Source organism: Vipera berus (assembly GCF_964194415.1).
Source record: "Vipera berus genome assembly, chromosome: 1".
NCBI lineage: Eukaryota > Metazoa > Chordata > Lepidosauria > Squamata > Viperidae > Vipera > Vipera berus.
In genome coordinates, this window is record NC_138202.1 from 10579892 (window position 1) to 10599058 (window position 19167).

The window sequence follows — 19167 nt, forward strand, 5'->3', positions numbered from 1 at the left end:
AATCCATTTTCCCCAATGGGCATTTTTTGCTGGAAACCAGAAGTAAATGCAGGTTTCCAACAAAATAAATAAATAAATAAATCCTAAATCGTGGTCATGTGACTACAGGATGCTGCAAACAAATTTAATGCGGGCTGGTTGCTGAGCACCCAAAATGAAATCATGTGACTGTGTGTGTGTGTGTGTGTGTGTGTGTGTGTGTGTGTGTGTGTGTGTGAGAGAGAGAGAGAGAGAGAGAGAGAGAGAGAGAGAGAGAGAGAGAGAGAGAGAGAGAGAGAGAGAGAGAAATTAGAATCTGAGTCATAAGTAGCCCTGGGCAGATCCTTTGTTAGTTTGAATGGTCACTAAGTGACCAGTTGGAAGTTGTAGACTACCTGTAGTTACATACCTGCTGGGAGAATGAGGGTCAGAATTGAATTAACCAGAGGAATGGGAAACAGGCTTGGACTGAAAATTGTTAGGTAAGCGATGCCACATTCACAGATTTAGAGCATGCTGTTTCTCTTATATTTTTATGTTAAGAAAATGCAGGTAGTCCTCAACGTACAATACTGCAGCCAATATTGGTTACCATATCACAAAAAAGATGTTGAGAGTCTGGAAGAAATTCAGAGAAGAGCAACTAAGATGATCAAAGGCCTGGAGGCTAAAACATACAAAGAAAGGCTACGGGACTTGGGTTTGGCCAGTCTAAAGAAAAGAAGAAATAAGGGAGACATGATAGCAGCGTTCCAGTATCTGAGGGGCTGCCACAAGGCAGAGGGGGCCAGGTTGTTCACCAAAGCACCAGAGGGAATGACGAGAAACAATGGTTGGAAACTGATCAAAGAGAGAAGCAACCTGGAATTAAGGAGAAACTTCCTGACAGTGAGGACAATCAACCAGTGGAACAGCTTACCCCCAAAAATTACAACAGCACTACAAAAAGTGACTTATAACCATTTTTCACACTTATGACCATTGTAGCATCCCCTTGATCACATGATCAAAACTGAGATGTTTGGCAACTGATTCGTATTTATGACCGTTGCAGTGTTATGTGATCCCCTTTTGCGAACTTCTGACAAGCAAGGTCAATGGGGAAGCCTGATTCACTTAACAATGATGTTACTAACTTTAAGTGCAGTGATTTGCTTAATAGGAAGGTCATAAAAAATGAGGCAAAGCTCACTTACCAGATGCCTCACTTAGCAACAGAAATTTTAGGCTCAATTGTGGTCCTAAGTCGAGGACTACCTGTATATGGTAGGAATCAATTATCCATAGCTGATTGGTTCAGCTTTTTAAAATGCCTCAGTGTTTCTCAACCTTAGCGATTTTTAGGATGTGTGAACTTCAACTCCCACAATTGTAAACTCACATGTAAAGTTGCCACGGGTGAGTAACATTGGAAACATAAATATAAAAATACTTCTGGATTACAATATTCTGAAGTTCAACAATATAGAAAGCCAATTGGAACCATTCCATCGTTCTCGATTCTATCTGGAGACTGAATTTTAGCAAGCATTTTTTATACCTGTGGATCCTTTTACTGAAAATAAACTAGGATTACCACGTCTGGATGGCAAATACCTGGACTATTCTAATTTGAAGGTGTCATCTAGCTGTCACGGAAATATTTGACATCCAGACCTAATCCCAAAATTGCAGAAATCTTCCTTATTCATAGAAAACTGGTCTCGGGAGTTACAGAAGCAATATTTTACTAGGTCAAAAAGGGATTTCATATAAACAGCACTGCTAGTGGCTTACCCAAATATAAGCAAGAATTTTCGATGCAATCTGTATGTCTCTTGTACACAAATTAAATATATTTTCTGTAGTCATTTTTAGATCCTTTTTGTTTTATGCAGAGGAATTACTTTACGATACTTGAAGAACTGTGGAAATTGAAGATTAATTCCATTCTAATTAGCAGATAAATTTAGAAAGTACAAGTTAAGTAAAGGTAAAGGTAAAGGTTCCCCTGCACATACGTGCTAGTTGTTTCCGACTCTAGGGGCCGGTGCTCATCTCCGTTTCAAAGCCGAAGAGCCAGCGTTTGTCCGAGGACGTCTCCGTGGTCATGTGGCCGGCATGACTAGACGCCAAAGGCGCACGGAACGCTGTTACCTTCCCACCGTAGCAGTCCCTATTTTTCTACTTGCATTTTTACGTCCTTTCGAACCACTAGGTTGGCAGAAGCTGGGACGAGTAACAGGCGCTCACTCTGTTACGCGGCACTCGGGATTCGACCCGCCAAACTGCCGACCTTCTGATCGACAAGCTCAGCGTCCTAATGCGAAGCAAACATGTTTATACATTTCCTCGTGATATATCTATATTCAGTTTTGTATAGTTCTCCACATTTCTGCTTTGCTGCAGACCCTTCTCTCAGTCCCAGTTTATTTGTTTAAAACATTAATATAGCTGCCCATTTTCCAATTTCTTTCTTTTTTCCTTCCTTCCTTCCTTCCTTCCTTCCTTCATTTCTCTCTTTCTCTTTTTCTTCTCAACTTTTTAATTAATTTGTTTTTTTATTTACGGAAAAACTTTAATAAAAGAAGAAAGAATTCTCAATTTTCTCCCTTTCTCCCTAAAGGTGGGATCTGCTGGTTACAGCAAGGACGGGAAGCCAGGTGCACGATGATCCTCCAGATGGGGGTCACTTGGGAAGAGTGTTGTGGCAACGGAAATACAGACACGGCCTGGTCAAACTACTCACACCCGGACAACAAGATCGGCCTTCTTAGGATCTTGGGCCTTGTGACCTGCCACCCCTGCAAAGGTAGAAGGTTTTGTAACTTGTTTAAAGTACAGGATCCTAACCGGTCCTATGAAGCCAAGAGCGATCTCCCCTAAACTAATCAAAGAGAGAAGCAAGCTAGAATTAAGGAGAAATTTCCTGACAGTTAGAACAATTAATCAGTGGAACAACTTGCCTCCAGATGTTATGGGTGCTCTATTACTGGAGGTGTTCAAGAAGAGATTGGACAACTATTTCTCTGAAATGGTATAGGGTTGCCTGCCTGAGCAGGGGGTTGGACTAGATGACCTCAAAGGTCCCTTCCAACTCGATGATGATGATGATGATGATGATGAAAAGTCCCAGATTTACCTATTATAATATTATTTTCTTTGCTTCCAGTTCTAGGCTCTTCCTGTAAGTGATGAATATTTTGGTGTAGATGCTTAATGACTGCTCACTTAGCGACCATTTGAAGTTATGACAAATCCTGTACTTACAACCCAATTTTGAAATCCTGATGGTCGCAGACACACATTCCTGCAATCGTGCGATCACATTTGGGATGCTTGGCAACCGACTCACATTTACGGCCGTTTGCAGCATCCCGCAGTCACGTGACCACAATTTTTGGCATTTTTGCTGGTTTCCAATGTTTACTTTCGGTTTCCAGCAAAAAGACGCCCATTGGGTATAATGGATTTGTTTAACAACCACTGCATTCACTTAACAACTGTGGCATTCATTTAACAACGGTGGTATACGTTTAATGACTGCCACAAAAACAGTAATAAAACTGGACTCCTGCTTAACAACTGCCATGACTTACAGATATAATTTTGGGCTTAATTACTGTCGTAAGTTATCATATTCCTTCCAGGTTATACAGACAAGTTATAAAACTCATTTCAACCCTGCGCTACTGTACAAATATTCTCTTTTATAGGTTATAAAACAAAAATAAAAGCTGTTTGCTCTGACTTTTGGATAATTAGCAGTATAAGCCACAAGGAAGGGCTATTGGTCCTGAGTCAGTGGCTTGTAAAGAGAGACTGGACGGTCACCTATAGAGGGGCAGATTTCTTGCATCAGCAGAGGGTTGGGCTAGATGATCACCGAGGACCCCTTCTATAAATAGTAGCTACCTCATTGATAATCTTTTCAAGTGGCTCACCAATAGCACATTTGCTATATTTATTACACCACTCACCCACTTTCAATCCTAATCAAGAAGCAGCCAACTTTCTTTATTTTTATTTCTTGCATTTCTATACCACCAGCCAATCCCCCTAGCTCTGCTTAGCAGCAATTAGATTCTAAGCTCATTAAACTTTACATTTAACATAATGTTTTGATTTTAATGATTAAACTGTTAACGCGCAGCATTTTTAATATTTTTAACATTCTAATTGTTTTATATTATTATAAAAAATTTTTTATAATGTTATAATAAGCTACCCAGAGCCCCTTGACAGTGAGATGGGAAGCAAATAAATTTAATAAATAAATAAAGGTACATAAGATGACCCTTCCCTTAAACATGCAAAGCCACTGAGGCTATTCCCACAGCTCAGGTTAATAAAGATTTATTGGAGAAAATATATCAAAGCACAATACAGAACACAATGCAGAACACGATACACAATACAGGTAGTTCTCAATTTTTGACCAAAATTCAGTCCAAACTTTCCATTGCTAAGCGGGGCAGTCGAGAAGTGAGTTTTGCCCCATTTTACGATTCTTTTTTTGCCACAGCTGTTATTCAAATCACTCTGCTTGTTAAGTAAATGGTGTGGTTGTTAAATGAATCTGTCTTCCCCCATTGACTTTGCTTGTTTGAAGCAGGCTGGAAAAGGTTACAAATGGTGATCACGTGACTGCAACCATCATAAATACATGCCAGTTGTCAAGTGCCTGAATTTAATAATAACAACAACAACAACAACAACAACAATAAAGTTGGAAGGGACCTTGGAGGTCATCTAGACCAACCCCCTGCTCAGGCAGGAAACCCTAGACCATTTCAGAAAAATAGCTGTCCAGTCTCTTCTTAAAAACTTCCAGTGTTGGAGCATTCACCACCTCTGGAGGCAGGTTGTTCCACTGATTAATTGTTCTAACTGTCAGGAAATTTCTCCTTAGTTCCAGGTTGCTTCTCTCCTTGATTAGCTTCCATCCGTTGCTTCTTGTCCTGCCTTCGGGCGCTTTGGAGAATAGCTTGACTCCCTCTTCTTTGTGGCATCCCCTGAGATATTGGAAGACTGCTATCATGTCCCCCCTTGTCCTTCTCTTCATTAAACTAGACATGCCCAATTTCAGCAACCGTTCCTTATATGTTTTGATCACATGTCCATGGAAACGGTACAATGGTCATAAGTGTGAAAAACAGGTCATAAGTCACTTTTCTCAGCGCCATCATTAAACAAATGGTTGTCAAGTCGAGAACTACCTGTAATGTGAACACCATAGTTAAAACTTTCCTAATTTCCCTTCCCTTTCCCGACTATTCTCCATGTCCAAAAGGCTCAGCGTTACGGATAGGGTATGGCATGCCCTTACCCAAAAGGAACTTCATACAGGTAGTCCTTGACTTACAACAGTTTATTTAGCGACTGTTCAAAGTTACAATGGCACTGAAAAAAGTGACGTGACCATTTTTCACACTTACGACCACTGCAGCCTCCCCATGGTCCCTTGATCAAAATTCAGACTCTTTGGCAATTGACTCATGTTTATGACGGTTGCAATGTCCTGCGGTCATGGGATCACCTTTTTTGGGGACGTTCTGACAAGCAAAGTCGATGGGGAAGCCAGATTCACTTAACAACCGTGTTACTAATTTAACAACTATGTTACTAATTTGACACCTGCAAGGATTCACTTGACAACTCTGGCCAGGAAGGTCGTAAAATGGGGCCACACTCACTTAACAAATGTCTCACTTAAGAAAAATGTTGGGCTCAGTTGTAGACATAAGTTGAGGATTACCCGTAGAACTTCCACGGAGGGGTGCAGTCTACCCCACCACTTTCCCACCCTCCTCACCTTTCACTCCACTCGTCTCCAGATCAATTGTCCAGCCAAGATAAGAAAAGGCACCGTTGGCCCTCAGAGATTCTCCCTTCAACTTCCTCCCCATAAATATCACACGAAATGTCCTTAAAAAGAGAAGAAAATAAAGGAAGGAGGAGGAGGAGGAGGAGGAGGAGGAGGAGGAAGAAGAAGAAGAAGAAGAAGAAGAAGAAGAAGAAGAAGAAGAAGAAGAAGAAGAAGAAGAAGAAGAAGAAGAAGAAGAAGAAGAAGAAGAAGAAGAAGAAGAAGAAGAAGAAGACAGCCCTCAACTTGGTTGCTGGCCAACATTCTCCCAGACTTCTAGAAAGGCCCACACACGTTTTGCTCCAGACTTCTGCGCTTCAGGGAAATGAGTTTTGCACACCTCACCCGCCTGCTTTGAACCCCGCCAGACAGTTTTTGCCCCGGGGTCCCCCAGTCACACAATGTACCCATTTGTCTCCTTCCTCCCCTGTAGCCCAAAGAGGCATATTTCCCTCAAACCACCCTCCCCCCACACACACACACTCCCGTTTCGCCAGACAGTTTTTCTTCTGATTTGTTGCTTGTTCTTGTTTTTATGTCACGGAAGCTCGGTGCGAAACAGGGAAGCCCATTGTTTGATAAAAGCTTTCTCTAGGATCCTTTCCAGCCGACGTGACACACACCCACCCCCTTCTTTTAGATTCCTCTGGCAAATACAGTTTCCCCACAATGGCCTGCTCAGGCAGACACATCTCGGCAGTCTGGGGGTTCCTCCTTTGACATGGCTGGTTGGGGCGGATAGTTCGGCCTGCACGTAGATGTGGCGGGGAACACGCCCTGGGCCTGAGAATAGCCCTGGTGCAGCTACCGAAGGAGACAGAAGTGATCCGGCGGACAAGGGTCAGCCAGCTGGTGGCTGGTCAGTAGTGCAATTTGGCAAGTGTGATGGGCTTGACCCTGGACCAGGAGATCCCAGTTGCACTGCGGATGCTTGTGGAAATACCAATTGCAGTTTGTTAAGTAAGTCTTGCCCAAGTTTAGAAAGAAAAAAAAATAGCCTGGTTGTTAAGTGAATCACTGCAACTGTTTATTCTACCATGTTCCTGTGTTCACCCCATTTGAGACCTCGCTAGACAGCGTCTGATAAGCAACATTAATGAGAGAAAGCAGCTTCTCTTCACAACTGCGTGGTTCACTTAGCAACCGCAGGGGTAAAATTAACAACCGTGGCACAAAAATAAAAATGTTGTAAAATCGGACAGGACTCGCTTAACGACCACCTTTCCTAGTGGCTGAAATTCTGGTCTCCACTGTGTTCATAAGTGAAGGACTACCTGTGCATTCGTATCCGTTCATGCTAAGATTGAGAAAGCATTTTTATAATGCCCTTTAAGATCAAGAGATGGGACTCAATTATTTTGATACACACAGAGGCACACACATTATTTATAAAGAAAGCCACACAAATGATCTGTCCTTCTCCACTTTCTGAGATGCACCCTGATTTATACTACTTCTAACCACGGTTGACCCTTTGTTTTTATTTCTTCACCCAGAATCCTGCGACGGGGTAGACTGTGGAGCAGGCAAGGTTTGCAAAATGAAGCATAGACGCCCGCAGTGTATCTGTGCTCCTGATTGCTCCAACCTTCCCAGAAAGCTTCAAGTATGTGGTTCCAACGGTTTCACCTACCAAGATGAATGTGAGCTTCTCACCGCCAAATGCAAAGGCCTGCCTGACCTGGAGGTCATGTACCAAGGACAATGCAAAAGTGAGTTGGGCTCTTCCTCCATGGGGGCTTCTGATCTCCAGACAGGGATCTCGAATTGTGGAGTCCTTGGTGGTCTCTGAGTTTGGTGGTTGCCTGGCAGAGAATCACTTACGAAGTTACCTACCCTGTTTCTCCAAAAGTAAGGCTTACCCCACAAAATAAGCCCTAGCTTGATTTTTGCGGGTGGGCCTAATATAAGCCCTACCCCCAAAATAAGCCCTACTTTTGGGGTGAGGCACACACCTAAAAATCAAGCTAGGGCAGGGGTAATGGGCGTGGATCTGCCCCACACACCCTGCATCCACTTACCTTGCAGCCTGGCCTCTCGGGCCCACTTCTTCTGCGGCCTCTTCTGCAGCCAGCATTTTGCACTCAGAGGCTTTTCAAAGAAGGCCACTGCAGCCGAGAATCGAGCTATGGATTCAATCCATAGCTTGGTTGTATAAGAGATCTGCAGCTGAGGACTGAGCTATGGATTGAATCCACAGCTCAGTATTCATCTGCAGAGGCCTGCCGAAAGGCTTGACTGCAAAATGCAGGCTGGAATGCAGCTGCAGCATGAAGCTGCTCCTTTGGCCCAAGAAGAAGTGGGCCGGCTGGGTGGGGCTGTCGGTGCCAGAGGGGACATCCCCCAAAAGTAAGACCTGGTGCCTCTTTTGGAGGCAAAAAAAAGACCCAGTCTTATTTTGGGGGAAACACGGGTAGTTGGGTAATAAAAATTGTAGTCTTCAACTTACGACCATAACTGAGCCCAAAATTTCTGATTTATATGGCCACTCATCCCAATACCATGACTCTGGGCATCCTTCTATTGTGTTCCATAGAAATGGAAGAAACCTCCATGTCAAGAGACAGTCTACCACCAAATGCTACCTGCCAAGGTTGATCTCAATGTCTTTTTTTACAACAGAATCTTGCTCCAGTGTTGTCTGCCCCGGAACCCACACCTGTGTGGTGGACCAGACCGGGAGTGCTCACTGTGTGATGTGTCGAGTTGAACCCTGTCCAGACCCCACCAGCCTAGACCACACAATCTGTGGGAACAACAACGTGACCTACCCTTCTACTTGCCACCTACGGCGAGCCACCTGCTACTTTGGTCAATCCATAGGGATCCGGCATTACGGAAGATGTACAGGTAAGTTTGGCTTTGATGGGGGAAACTAGCATGGCATGAGCCAGTGACTCTGCACCAAAGGGCCAGAGATCTTGTAGTTTCAGGGGTACTCACACAGGAGGGGTCAAAAAGTTCAAGATGGCAACCATCACAGTCTAATAGAAGCCCTGCCCTTTTTTTACATGAGCTATGACTTTAATTCAGGGGGTCTTCAAACTTGGCCCTTTTATGACTTGTGGACTTCAAACTCCCAGAATTCCTCAGCCAGTGTACCTGGCTGAGGAATTCTGGGAGTTTGAAGTCCACAAGTCATAAAAGGGCCAGGTTTGAAGACCCCTGCTTTAATTGCTTGGTGGTGGCCACCATCTTGAATTTTTAACTCCCCCTCCCAGGAGAAACTCCTGCAGCAGTTAGCAATTGCTTCTGGGTTTGCACCCCCAATGTCAAATATCATGATTGTCCCAAATCTGGACAATCTTATTTTACTCAAAACTGGGAGGGAGAGCATTCTCCCCTTGAATATTAAATTTAGATGGAGCAATTATGGGGAACAAACATGTTTTTTTTTCCCCAGGCAAGATTTAAGGACAAGGGTCCATTGCTCTCAACAGCAATGGGCCTCCAAAAAAGAAGCATTAGCTGGCCTAGTTTGGGAACAAAATAAGCAACCCTCTTTAAAACTAGGGGTTCACTCTGAGGCCTCAAGATGTAATTATACCTAAGCCATCTAAAATGTTTGGTTTAATATAGTGTTTCTCAACCCCCACATTTTTAAGTTGTGTGGACTTCAATTCCCAGAATTCTCCAGCAAGCAATGCAAATTGGGGAATTCTGGGAGTTGAAGTCCAAGTCCAACTAAAGTTGCAGAGGTTGAGAAACACTTTCTCAACCTCTGCAACTTTACTTGTACTTGGACTTCAACTCCCAGAATTCCCCAATCTGCATTGCATTGGTTTAACAGGAAGAAAGGCAAAAGGAATTGGTAGCAATGAACTTAATTTGATTCATTCCCTTCAGGGAAAACCAGGGAGAGGGGTGTAGAAAAATTAAAATGGAATCTGCAATGCATATGCAAAAATACATTCAAATTGAATAATTATATAGATAAATCAGCTTTCTATTGCATGTTGTTGTTGTTGTTGTTGATAATAATAATAATAATAATAATAATAATAATAATAATAATAGTAGTAATAATAATAACAATAATAATAATAATGTTGGAAGGTACCTTGGAGGTCATCTAGTCCAACCCTGCTCAGGCAGGAAACCCTACACCGTTTCAGACAAATGGCTGTCCATTCTCTTCTTAAAAACTTCCAGTGTTGGAGCATTCACAGCTTCTGGAGGCAGGTTGTTCCACTGATTAATTGTTCTCGCTGTCAGGAAGTTTCTCCTTAGTTCCAGGTTGCTTCTCTCCTTGGTTAGTTTCCATCCGTTGCTTCTTGTCCTGCCTTCAGGCGCTTTGGAGGATAGCTTGACTCCCTCTTCTTTGTGGCAGTCCCTGAGATACTGGAAGACTGTTATCCTGTCCCCCCTCGTCCTTCTCTTCATTAAACTAGACATACCCAATTCCAGCAACCGTTCCTTATATGTTTTAGCCTCCAGTCCCCTAAAAGATGAGTGCCATCTCAACTTTTTTGACCTATCTCTGCATTTATTTATTTGTTCATTTGTTGATTTCTATGGCCGCCCAACTCCGCCAAGTGACTCTGAGCAGCTTACAATTCTAAAATTCCAAAGCAATTAAAAACACATGGAAACTTCCACAAAATAAATAAATAGAAGCCCTTGATTCTATTTTAGCTTTTCCCATTTGCCTCTTGTAGACCAGGTAGAGTCCTTCTCAGAAAAAAAAACAGCAATGTCTGCTTTAAAGAGAAGCCTCTTCACAGTGCAGCTCATTCCAAAGTCAAAAGTGGAAAACCAGATTTGCTAAACATCCTTGAGCTTCACTTTTAACAACAGCAACGATTCACTTAACAACCGCAGCAAAAAAAAATTCTGAAGTCGGATGCGACTCAGTTAACAACTGCCTTGCTTAGCAATGGAAATTCTTGTCCCAACTGTGGCCATAAATCAAGGACAATCTGTAATGATGCCAGGCATAAAAATGAATAAAAGGGATTAATTTGTCCTTTCTTTCCTTCTACAGCTCTGAATAAAAACGCCTTGGACACAGATGATGCTGAAGAAAACTACATCTGAAAATCTATTTTGGGGTGATCTGTCCAGTTCCTAACGTTCAGGGGCATTATCTGTAATAACGTACAGACTGTACATTATATACCTGGTATTTATTAAAACCAAAAGGAAAAAAAATCTTATTTATGTAAATAGAAATAGATGTAACCTAGATGTAGACGCATTTCAATTCTTAAGTCATTGTTTATACCAAAGGTATCAGGAAAGAGTCAAGATGGTGGCAAGGACCAAGCAGTCATAGCCCCACCCGTTTAAAAGGGGATGGGGCTTTGATCTCTCAGTCACTGCCACCATTTTGACATTTTTAGTCCTGCTTCTAGCACAGGGGTTCTTCAAACTTGGCCGCTTTAAGATTTGTGGACTTCAATTCCCAGAATTCCTCAGCCAGCATGGCTGGCTGAGGAATTCTGGGAGTTGAAGTCCACAAGACTTATAGCGGCCAAGTTTGGAGACCCCTGTTCTAGCGGATGCACCTGGTCCCTCCCAAACCCTTTTCACACAGATTTTCTTCCAAAAATGAGAAAAGTTTTCTTCCGTTGTTCTAAGGAAAATCCATTTTTATCATTCCAAAATGAAATTTGCTTAATTCAAAACCGAGCCAGTTCTCCCTAGAACTGCCTAAAATATTTCATTTGTCCATTTTCTTTACCCTTTTTTTGTCTTTGTGTATATTGCCTTGCTGTTTTATTGCTGCATATAACCTCATTCCCAAAACTCCCAGCCTGCCTCATTGCCTCATTCAACCCTCCTCTATCCAAACTTTCTGGTTGAAGACATCAGTAATAGGTTCCTTCTGATTTAATCAACTATTCCTTTTTGATTCCTCTGTCTTCTTGGAGATGAAGTCTCCTTGACTTACAACCATTCATTTAGTGACCAAAGTTAGAACAGCCCTTTTAAAAAGTGATTTATGATCAGTTCACACTCTTACGACCATTGCAGCATTCCCCAGGGTCATATGACCAAAATCCAGGTGTTTGGCAGCTATCATGTATTCATGATAATTGCAGCACCCCGGGGTCATGTGATCACTATTTGTGACCTTCCAACCCAGCTTCTGACAAGCAAAGTTAATGGGGGACTCTGGATTCGTTTAACAACCACATGATTCATTTAACAATTGCAGTAATTTGCATAACAACTGTGGCAAAACAGGTCGCAAAATCAGGTGTGACTCAAATAACAACCATCTTGCAAAGCAATGGAAATTTGGTCCCCATTGTGGCCTTAAGTCGAGGACTACCTCAATATTGTTACACATCTCCACTCAAAAAATTGGAAAGTTTATGAACTTTCCAAGCAACGGAAGTTCACCATGTAAATAAGTTCTCTCTCTCTCTCACTCACTCACTCTCTCACTCTCTCTCTCTCACTCTGTGTGTGTGTGTGTGTGTGTGTGTGTGTGTGTGTGTGTGTGTGTGTAATTGGGAAGTATCACGCTGATGATAGCCAGTTTCCAAACAATTTTATTTATATATCCATTTTAAATTTGTCATTGCTTCACTGTGTGTGTTGTAAAATGTGTACATAGCATTCTTTTACTGACAGCATGATATTCTATTCTATTCTATTCTATTCTATTCTATTCTATTCTATTCTATTCTATTCTATTCTATTCTATTCTATTCTATTCTATTCTATTCTATTCTATTCTAGGCAATTTCTCTATTTTAGTATGCTTGAGTCCCTGATTTTTTATTTTTTGGTTCCTTCAAGTTAGTCTTGAGTCTGTGGATACCTAGACAAGTCCCTACATTTTCCTTGCAAAGATTTCAGAAGTGGTTTGCCATTGCCCCCTTCTTAGGGCTGGGACAGAATGACTGGCCCAAGATCGCCCAGCTGGCTTTGTGCCTAAAACAAGAGTAGAAATCCCTATCTCCTGATTTCTAGCCTGGTGCCTTAACAGCTAGATCAAACTGGCTATCTGATATTTTTTTACACGCTTTCATTTATCGGATGTCGTTCGAGAACAAGGGTGTCCAACCTTGACAACTTTAAGACCTGTGGACTTCAACCCCCAGAATTCCCCAGCCAGTTTAACAACTGTGGCATTTGCTTCACAACCATTGACACAAAAGTTGATAAAATCAGGTTGGTCCTATGGGTGACCCGCTTTACAACCATCACAACTTGCGATCATAATGGGCACATTCCATTTGAAGTCTTTACTATGGAGAACTTAAACAAAAAAACCCACTTTTCTTTAGCAGTCTCTTGGCTACATCAAAGAATAAGCCTTTTTGCTGAATTTGAACAATTAAGAGAGGACTAAAGAAATGGGGGATGGGGGTTAAATGGCATGGCCTTGTCTTTTTGTTCTCTTTATTTTCTTTTGCTTTTTTGACTGAAGGGGAAAGAACTGAGGTGCTGGGCAAACAGGAATGATTGGCTGGCAATCTCCATATTCCCCAAAGCTAAACGAGATTGTTTTATAAGATTTAGGGCAAAACAAAATGAAGAGTCTGGAGGAGCACTAATAAATTTGTTCTTTTCGTTCCTCTGAATTTCTTGTTTGTGAAAATTTATTCAAGGGTGATTCGGATGTTGTCCCGACCATTGCAATCTACCTGACCTCATGGGAGTTTTTGCTGTGTTTGGGGGGAGTAACACACACACACACACCCACCAGGTTTTTCTGAGTTGCCTCCTATTTTCACCTGTAAAATGCTGGTGGTTGCACAATTCGATTAACGGAAAGCCAAGTCAAGTTTGTCGCTGAAATGCGTAAATGTCAGTGTTGTGGTTTGGGGTTGTTTTGAATCAAGTGTACAAGCTACAACTCTTCTTACTAAAGAATTTTGGTGGCCTCTATTTAATTTTTCTCAGGAAAAGCAACAGATGTGTCTTCTAACCACATCCAGCTTGACAAATCATCCAGCAGGCAAAGATTTATGACTGCCCATAATTGGTTTCTGAAGCAATTGTCAAATTACTCCAGATGGGATGGTTCTAATTTTACAAAGTAGGGAGCGAGAGGAAAACAGGGTTCATTCAGGCCAAATGGAAAAGGCAGGGAATCTGTGGTGCCCCAGCAGCAGTGACACCACAAACAGGAGGCAGAAAACAAGGTCAGGAAACACCGTCTTTGTCCTAGGGAACAGGAAGTTATTAAAGTTAATTCCTGTTGCGGGAGGTTGTATCCTTCTGCCTGAAAGGGCCGATTCATTTTAGCTCCTGGACATGTGCCTCTTGCTGAGAGGCACAATTCTATGAAAAAATATTGTGTAGTCCAGTGCATTAAAAAAAAGTTACATAAAAGTCCTATAAAGACTTCCTCAAGAGCATTGCATCTCCATCCTAATTTTTGCTAGCCTTTTGCTAGCCCTATGTGTGCACTGTACTCATTTGTACCCTAGAGGGGACAGAGGACCTTAAGGTATTCCTTCAATTTACTTATTTTTGCTTTCTCACCTGTAAGCACTTTCAACTCACTCCTGGTGAATGTATGAGTGGATACAGCTAATAATAAACTGTCAAAAAGTTTCAATCACTGGACAATCTTTTCAAACTTGTCACACACACAAACATGTTACAATTGTTGGAAGAAAAGTCTTCATCGTGGTTCAGTCCAAGCTGGGAATAACACGGCGACTGCTTTAGGAAGAAGGTTACAGTTTATTGAAGAGGAGAGCCAGACAGGAAGATGGCTCTGGCAGAAAAAAGAGTGAGCACATGTAGGGAGTGGGTTTTTATACCCTCTGGAGCCTTTCGTTTGGAGTTGTTCCTGTGGCATGAACTTTGACCTGAGTCTGAGTGTGCCTTTCTGGTATTCTGATGGTGATGGGTTAATCCTATTATGTCCCAAAGGTCATATCCTGCTTCCCTGGAGCTGGGGCTGATGACTCTTAGAGTTTGGGTGGGGTATGTAGATTGTAGGTGTCTTTGTCTTCTTAATCTTTTGGCTTCAACTTTCCTGGATTTACATCTGCATTTCTACAGAGCTGGTTTCTGCTGGGGGAGGGAGACTTGGGACTATTAAGAAAACTGGGCATGCTTTTCTGCCTCTTTAAGATCCTTTGAGGAAATATATTTTTCTGCCCTTTTAATATTTCCTTCTCGGGGGGGGGGCTGACTTCCCATACCATCTAGGACAAAAATATTTGGCCCACTGATGTTTGGACTTTTGAGAGGAATTCTCTCTTCAGTTTGCAAACCAGCAGAAGCATTTCATCTTTAGGCTGCTATCACCTCAGCAGACTTGCAAGGCAGCTCAGCAGAGAAGTAGGCTTATAAAAATCAGAGAAATTTAAATCATTATTTTGGTCATTGTTGGGCCAGGTGACTCCCAGGGAACCTAATTTAATGCTTAGCCTTGGCATTGCTAGAAGAAAGAGATGTGAACAGAGATGCTTCGTTTTTGTCACATTACAAGGGAGGAAGTTGGCCCTCCCCTCCCCTCCATGAGATCATGGCAGTGGAGAAAGCAGGATTAGATCTCTGAATAGTTTAATCTTGAAAATGCAGCTTTCTCTGTAATCGTCTGCATTCAGGATAAACAATAGATCAATATTCCGACTTATTTGAGGCCACTGGGCAAGAGTTAATGGCCCTGGATGAAGTAGCTTAACCTATTTTAAACTGAAAATTCTATTTCCGTCTAAAATATTAAGCACATTATAAAACAGCTTTTTAGCCCAAGATTATGGGGATGGAATGGACTAAATTTAACCAGACTGGGAAGAGTCCTAGCATCTGCATTCACACAAGTTAAGTGTAATGGTTTTAAACTTTCCTTCCTTCCTTCCTTCCTTCTTTCCTACCTTCCTTCCTTCCTTCCCTTCCCTTCCTTCTCTTTCCTTCTTTCTTTCCCTCCCTCCCTCCCTTCATCCTTCCTTCCTTCCTTCCTTGCATCCTTTCTCTCTTTATTTCTTTTCCTTCCTTCCTTCCTTCCTTCCTTCCTTCCTTCCTTCCTTCTTTCTTTCTTCTTTCTTTCTTTCTTTCTTTCTTTCTTTCTTTCTTTCTTTCTTTCTTTCTTTCTTTCTTTCTTTCTTTCTCTTTCTTTCTTTCTTTCCCTCCCTCCTTCCTTCTTTCCCTCCTTCCTTCCTTCCTTCCATCCTTTCTCTATTTCTTTTCCTTCCTTCCTTCCTTTCTCTCTTTATTTCTTTTCCTTCCTTCCTCCCCTTCTCTCTTTATTTCTTTTCTTTCTTTCTTTCCTTCCTTCCTTCCATCCATCCATCTATTGTTGAATACACTGTGTGAATCTAAAAAATGCCGTACTTGCCATAACTGGATTAAGATGTTGTGTCAAAGAACACAGCCATGGAAACTTTCTCTGGGACGTTTCAGAGAGATTGGAATGATCAGAGTCTTGCTTTTTCCTACTCTGTCTCTTCCGCCCTCTGAACTGTATCCAGCAAATGTGACCAGAGCTCTCCAATTTCCCTCCAAACAGTTTTATACATCTGCTCTTTCCTGGCAGTCAGATTTTTTAAAAGTGATTTTGGAGCACCCTTCAGCTGGAAAGGATCTTTTTCTAGCAGAGCCATGTGAATCTAGCAAGTGTACCAACATCATAGTGGGAAGCAAAGGCCACAATAAAAGAATAACAGAGTTGGAAGGGACCATGAAGGTCTTCTAGTCCGAACCCCTTACTCAAGGCAGGAGACCCTATACCAGGGATGGCAAACCTTTTAGAGACCGAGGGCGCAGACTGCAACCCAAAACCCACTTATGTATCGTCGAGTGCCAGATGGGCGTGACCATTGGGTGAGTATGATCCATTGGGTGGCCAATTGGGTGGGCGTGGCTGCAGTGGTAATGGCAGACTGGGTGGGACTAAAAAGTTCAATCAATCAATTCCAACTTTGCGAGATCTTTTTTCTCCCCCCCCCGCAAGAAGTTGACATTGATTGATTGATTGATTGAACCTTTTTTTTTTGCACACTGCAGTGGAGGCCTAAAGCAAAAAGGTTTTATAAAACCCATCTGAAGGCCTAGGACTGGGGTGACAGCGCACGTGCCCACAGAGAGGGCTCTGTGTGCCACCTGTGGCACGTATGCCATAGGTTCGCCACCACGGCCCTATACTGTTTCAGACAAATGGCTGTCCAGCGTCTAATCTCTTCTTACAAACCTCTAAAGTTGGAGCGCTCACAGCTTCTGGAGGCAAGCCGTTCCATTGATTAATTTTTCTCACTTTCAGGAAATGTCTCCTTATTCCTAGGTTGCTTCTCTCATTGATTAGTTTCCATCCATTGTTTCTTGCCTTGCCTTCTGGTGCTAATAATAATAATAATAATAAGTTGGAAGGGACCTTGGAGGTCATCTAGTCCACCCCCCTGCTAAGGCAGGAAACCCTATACCATTTCAGAAAAATGGCTGTCCAGTCTCTTCTTAAAAACTTCCAGTGTTGGAGCATTCACCACTTCTGGAGGCAGGTTGTTCCACTGGTTAGTTGTTCTAACTGTCAGGAAGTTTCTCCTTAGTTCTAGGTTGCTTCTCTCCTTGACTAGTTTCCATCCGTTGCTTCTTGTCCTGCTTTCAGGTGCCTTGGAGAATAGCTTGGCTCCATCTTCTTTGTGGCGGCCCCTGAGATATTGGAACACTGCTATCATGTCACCCCTCACCCTTCTCTTCATTAAACTACACATACCCAATTCCAGCAACCGTTCCCTATATGTTTTAGCCTCCAGTCCCCCAATCATCTTTGTTGCTCTTCTCTGTACTCTTTCTAGAGTCTCGACATCTTTTTTACATCGTGGTGACCAAAACTGGATGCAGTATTCCAGGTGTGGCCTTACCAAGGCATTGTAAAGTGGTATTAGTACTTCACATGATCTTGATTCTATTCCTCTGTTAATGCAGCCTAGCACTGTGTTGGCTTTTTTGGCAGCTGCAGCACACTGCTGGCTCATATTTAAGTGATTGTCCACTAGGACTCTGAGATCCCTCTCACAGTTACTACTATCGAGCAAGGTACCACCTATACTATACCTGTGCATTTGCTTTTTCCTCCCTAAATGCAGAACCTTACTTTTTTCACCATTGAATTTAATTTTGTTAGATAGTGCCCAGTGTTCGAGTCTGTCCAGATCCTCCTGTATCTTAAGCCTATCTTCTGGAGTATTGGCTATTCCTGCCAGCTTGGTGTCATTTGCACATTTGATGAGTTCCCCATCTATCCCCTCATCCAAATCGTTGATGAAGATGTTGAAGAGCACTGGGCCCAGAACAGAGCCCTGGGGCACCCCACTACACACTTCCTTCCATGTAGATGCAGTTCCATTGAGGACCACACACTGAGTACGGCCTGTCAGCCAGCTACAAATCCATCTGGTGGTGATGTTATCTAACCCACATTTTTCTATCTTATCAAGTAGTAGGTTGTGATCTACTTTATCAAATGCCTTACTGAAATCCAAGTAAATTAAATCTACAGCATTCCTCTGGTCCACTAGTTTTGCCACTTGGGCAAAGAATGCAATAAGGTTTGTCTGGCACGACAAACCTTTGGAAAATAGGTTGGAAAATAGGTTGGAAACACCCCCACCACCCCCACTCTTCTTTGTGGCAGCCCTTTAGATATTGGAAAACTGGTGTCATATCAACCCTAGTCCTTCTTTTCACTAGATTAGACATACCCAATTCCTGCAACTGTTCTTCATATGTTTTAACCTCTAGCCCCCTAATGATCTTTGTGGCTCTTCTCTGCACTCTTTCCAGAATCTTTCCAGAGTTTCGTGACAATCAAAACTGGATGCAGTATTCCAAGGCAGCCATGATACCAAGGCATTATAAAGTGGTAACTAACGTTTCGCCAGATAGTGCCACTTTACAATGCCTTGGTAAGACTACACTGCAGGATGATTAGATTGATTCCTCTCTTTTACGGCTCTTGTTGCCAGGTTGCTCCATTCCAAAAGTATTGGAGCAGCTTACAAAGTGCAGAGTGCAGCTGCACGAACACTTTTGGGGGCCTCCCGATACTCCCATATCACACCTCTCCTCCGTGAGCTGCACTGGCTTCCGGTTGCCTTCCGAGTGAAATTCAAGGTGCTAACAATGACATACAAAGCCCTACATGGCATGGGTCCGGATTACCTACGGGAGCACCTTCTGCCAACGTCAACACCCCTCCGTCCTGTACGCTCCCACAGAGAGGGCCTCCTCAGGGTGCCACCACTCAAAGAATGCCGGCTGGTGGCCCCCAGGGGGAGGGCATTCTCAGTGGGTGCACCAACCCTCTGGAACTGCTTGCCTACCGAAATCCGGATGGCCCCCGACCTTCGCACCTTCCGGCGCGACTTAAAAACTTACCTGTTCCAGCAGTCCGGCCTGGCCTGATAGCTCTTGGGGTTTCATTTGTTTTT

At 42.8% G+C, this 19167-nt stretch overlaps 1 protein-coding gene across 3 annotated transcripts in view; it reads left to right on the plus strand.

Moving 5' to 3' along the window:
* The window catches only part of FSTL3 (follistatin like 3), a 28674-nt gene extending 17476 nt beyond the window's left edge, over positions 1–11198 (plus strand). For all 3 annotated transcript variants that reach the window (XM_081312826.1, XM_081312825.1, XM_081312824.1), the window contains 4 exons: positions 2585–2770; positions 7321–7536; positions 8447–8674; positions 10809–11198. In XM_081312826.1, the coding sequence (XP_081168952.1) occupies positions 2629–2770; positions 7321–7536; positions 8447–8674; positions 10809–10861 (639 nt within the window). In that variant the 5' untranslated portion in view covers positions 2585–2628 and the 3' untranslated portion in view covers positions 10862–11198. The remainder of the gene's footprint in view (positions 1–2584; positions 2771–7320; positions 7537–8446; positions 8675–10808) is intronic.
* Positions 11199–19167: the final 7969 nt, after the last annotated feature.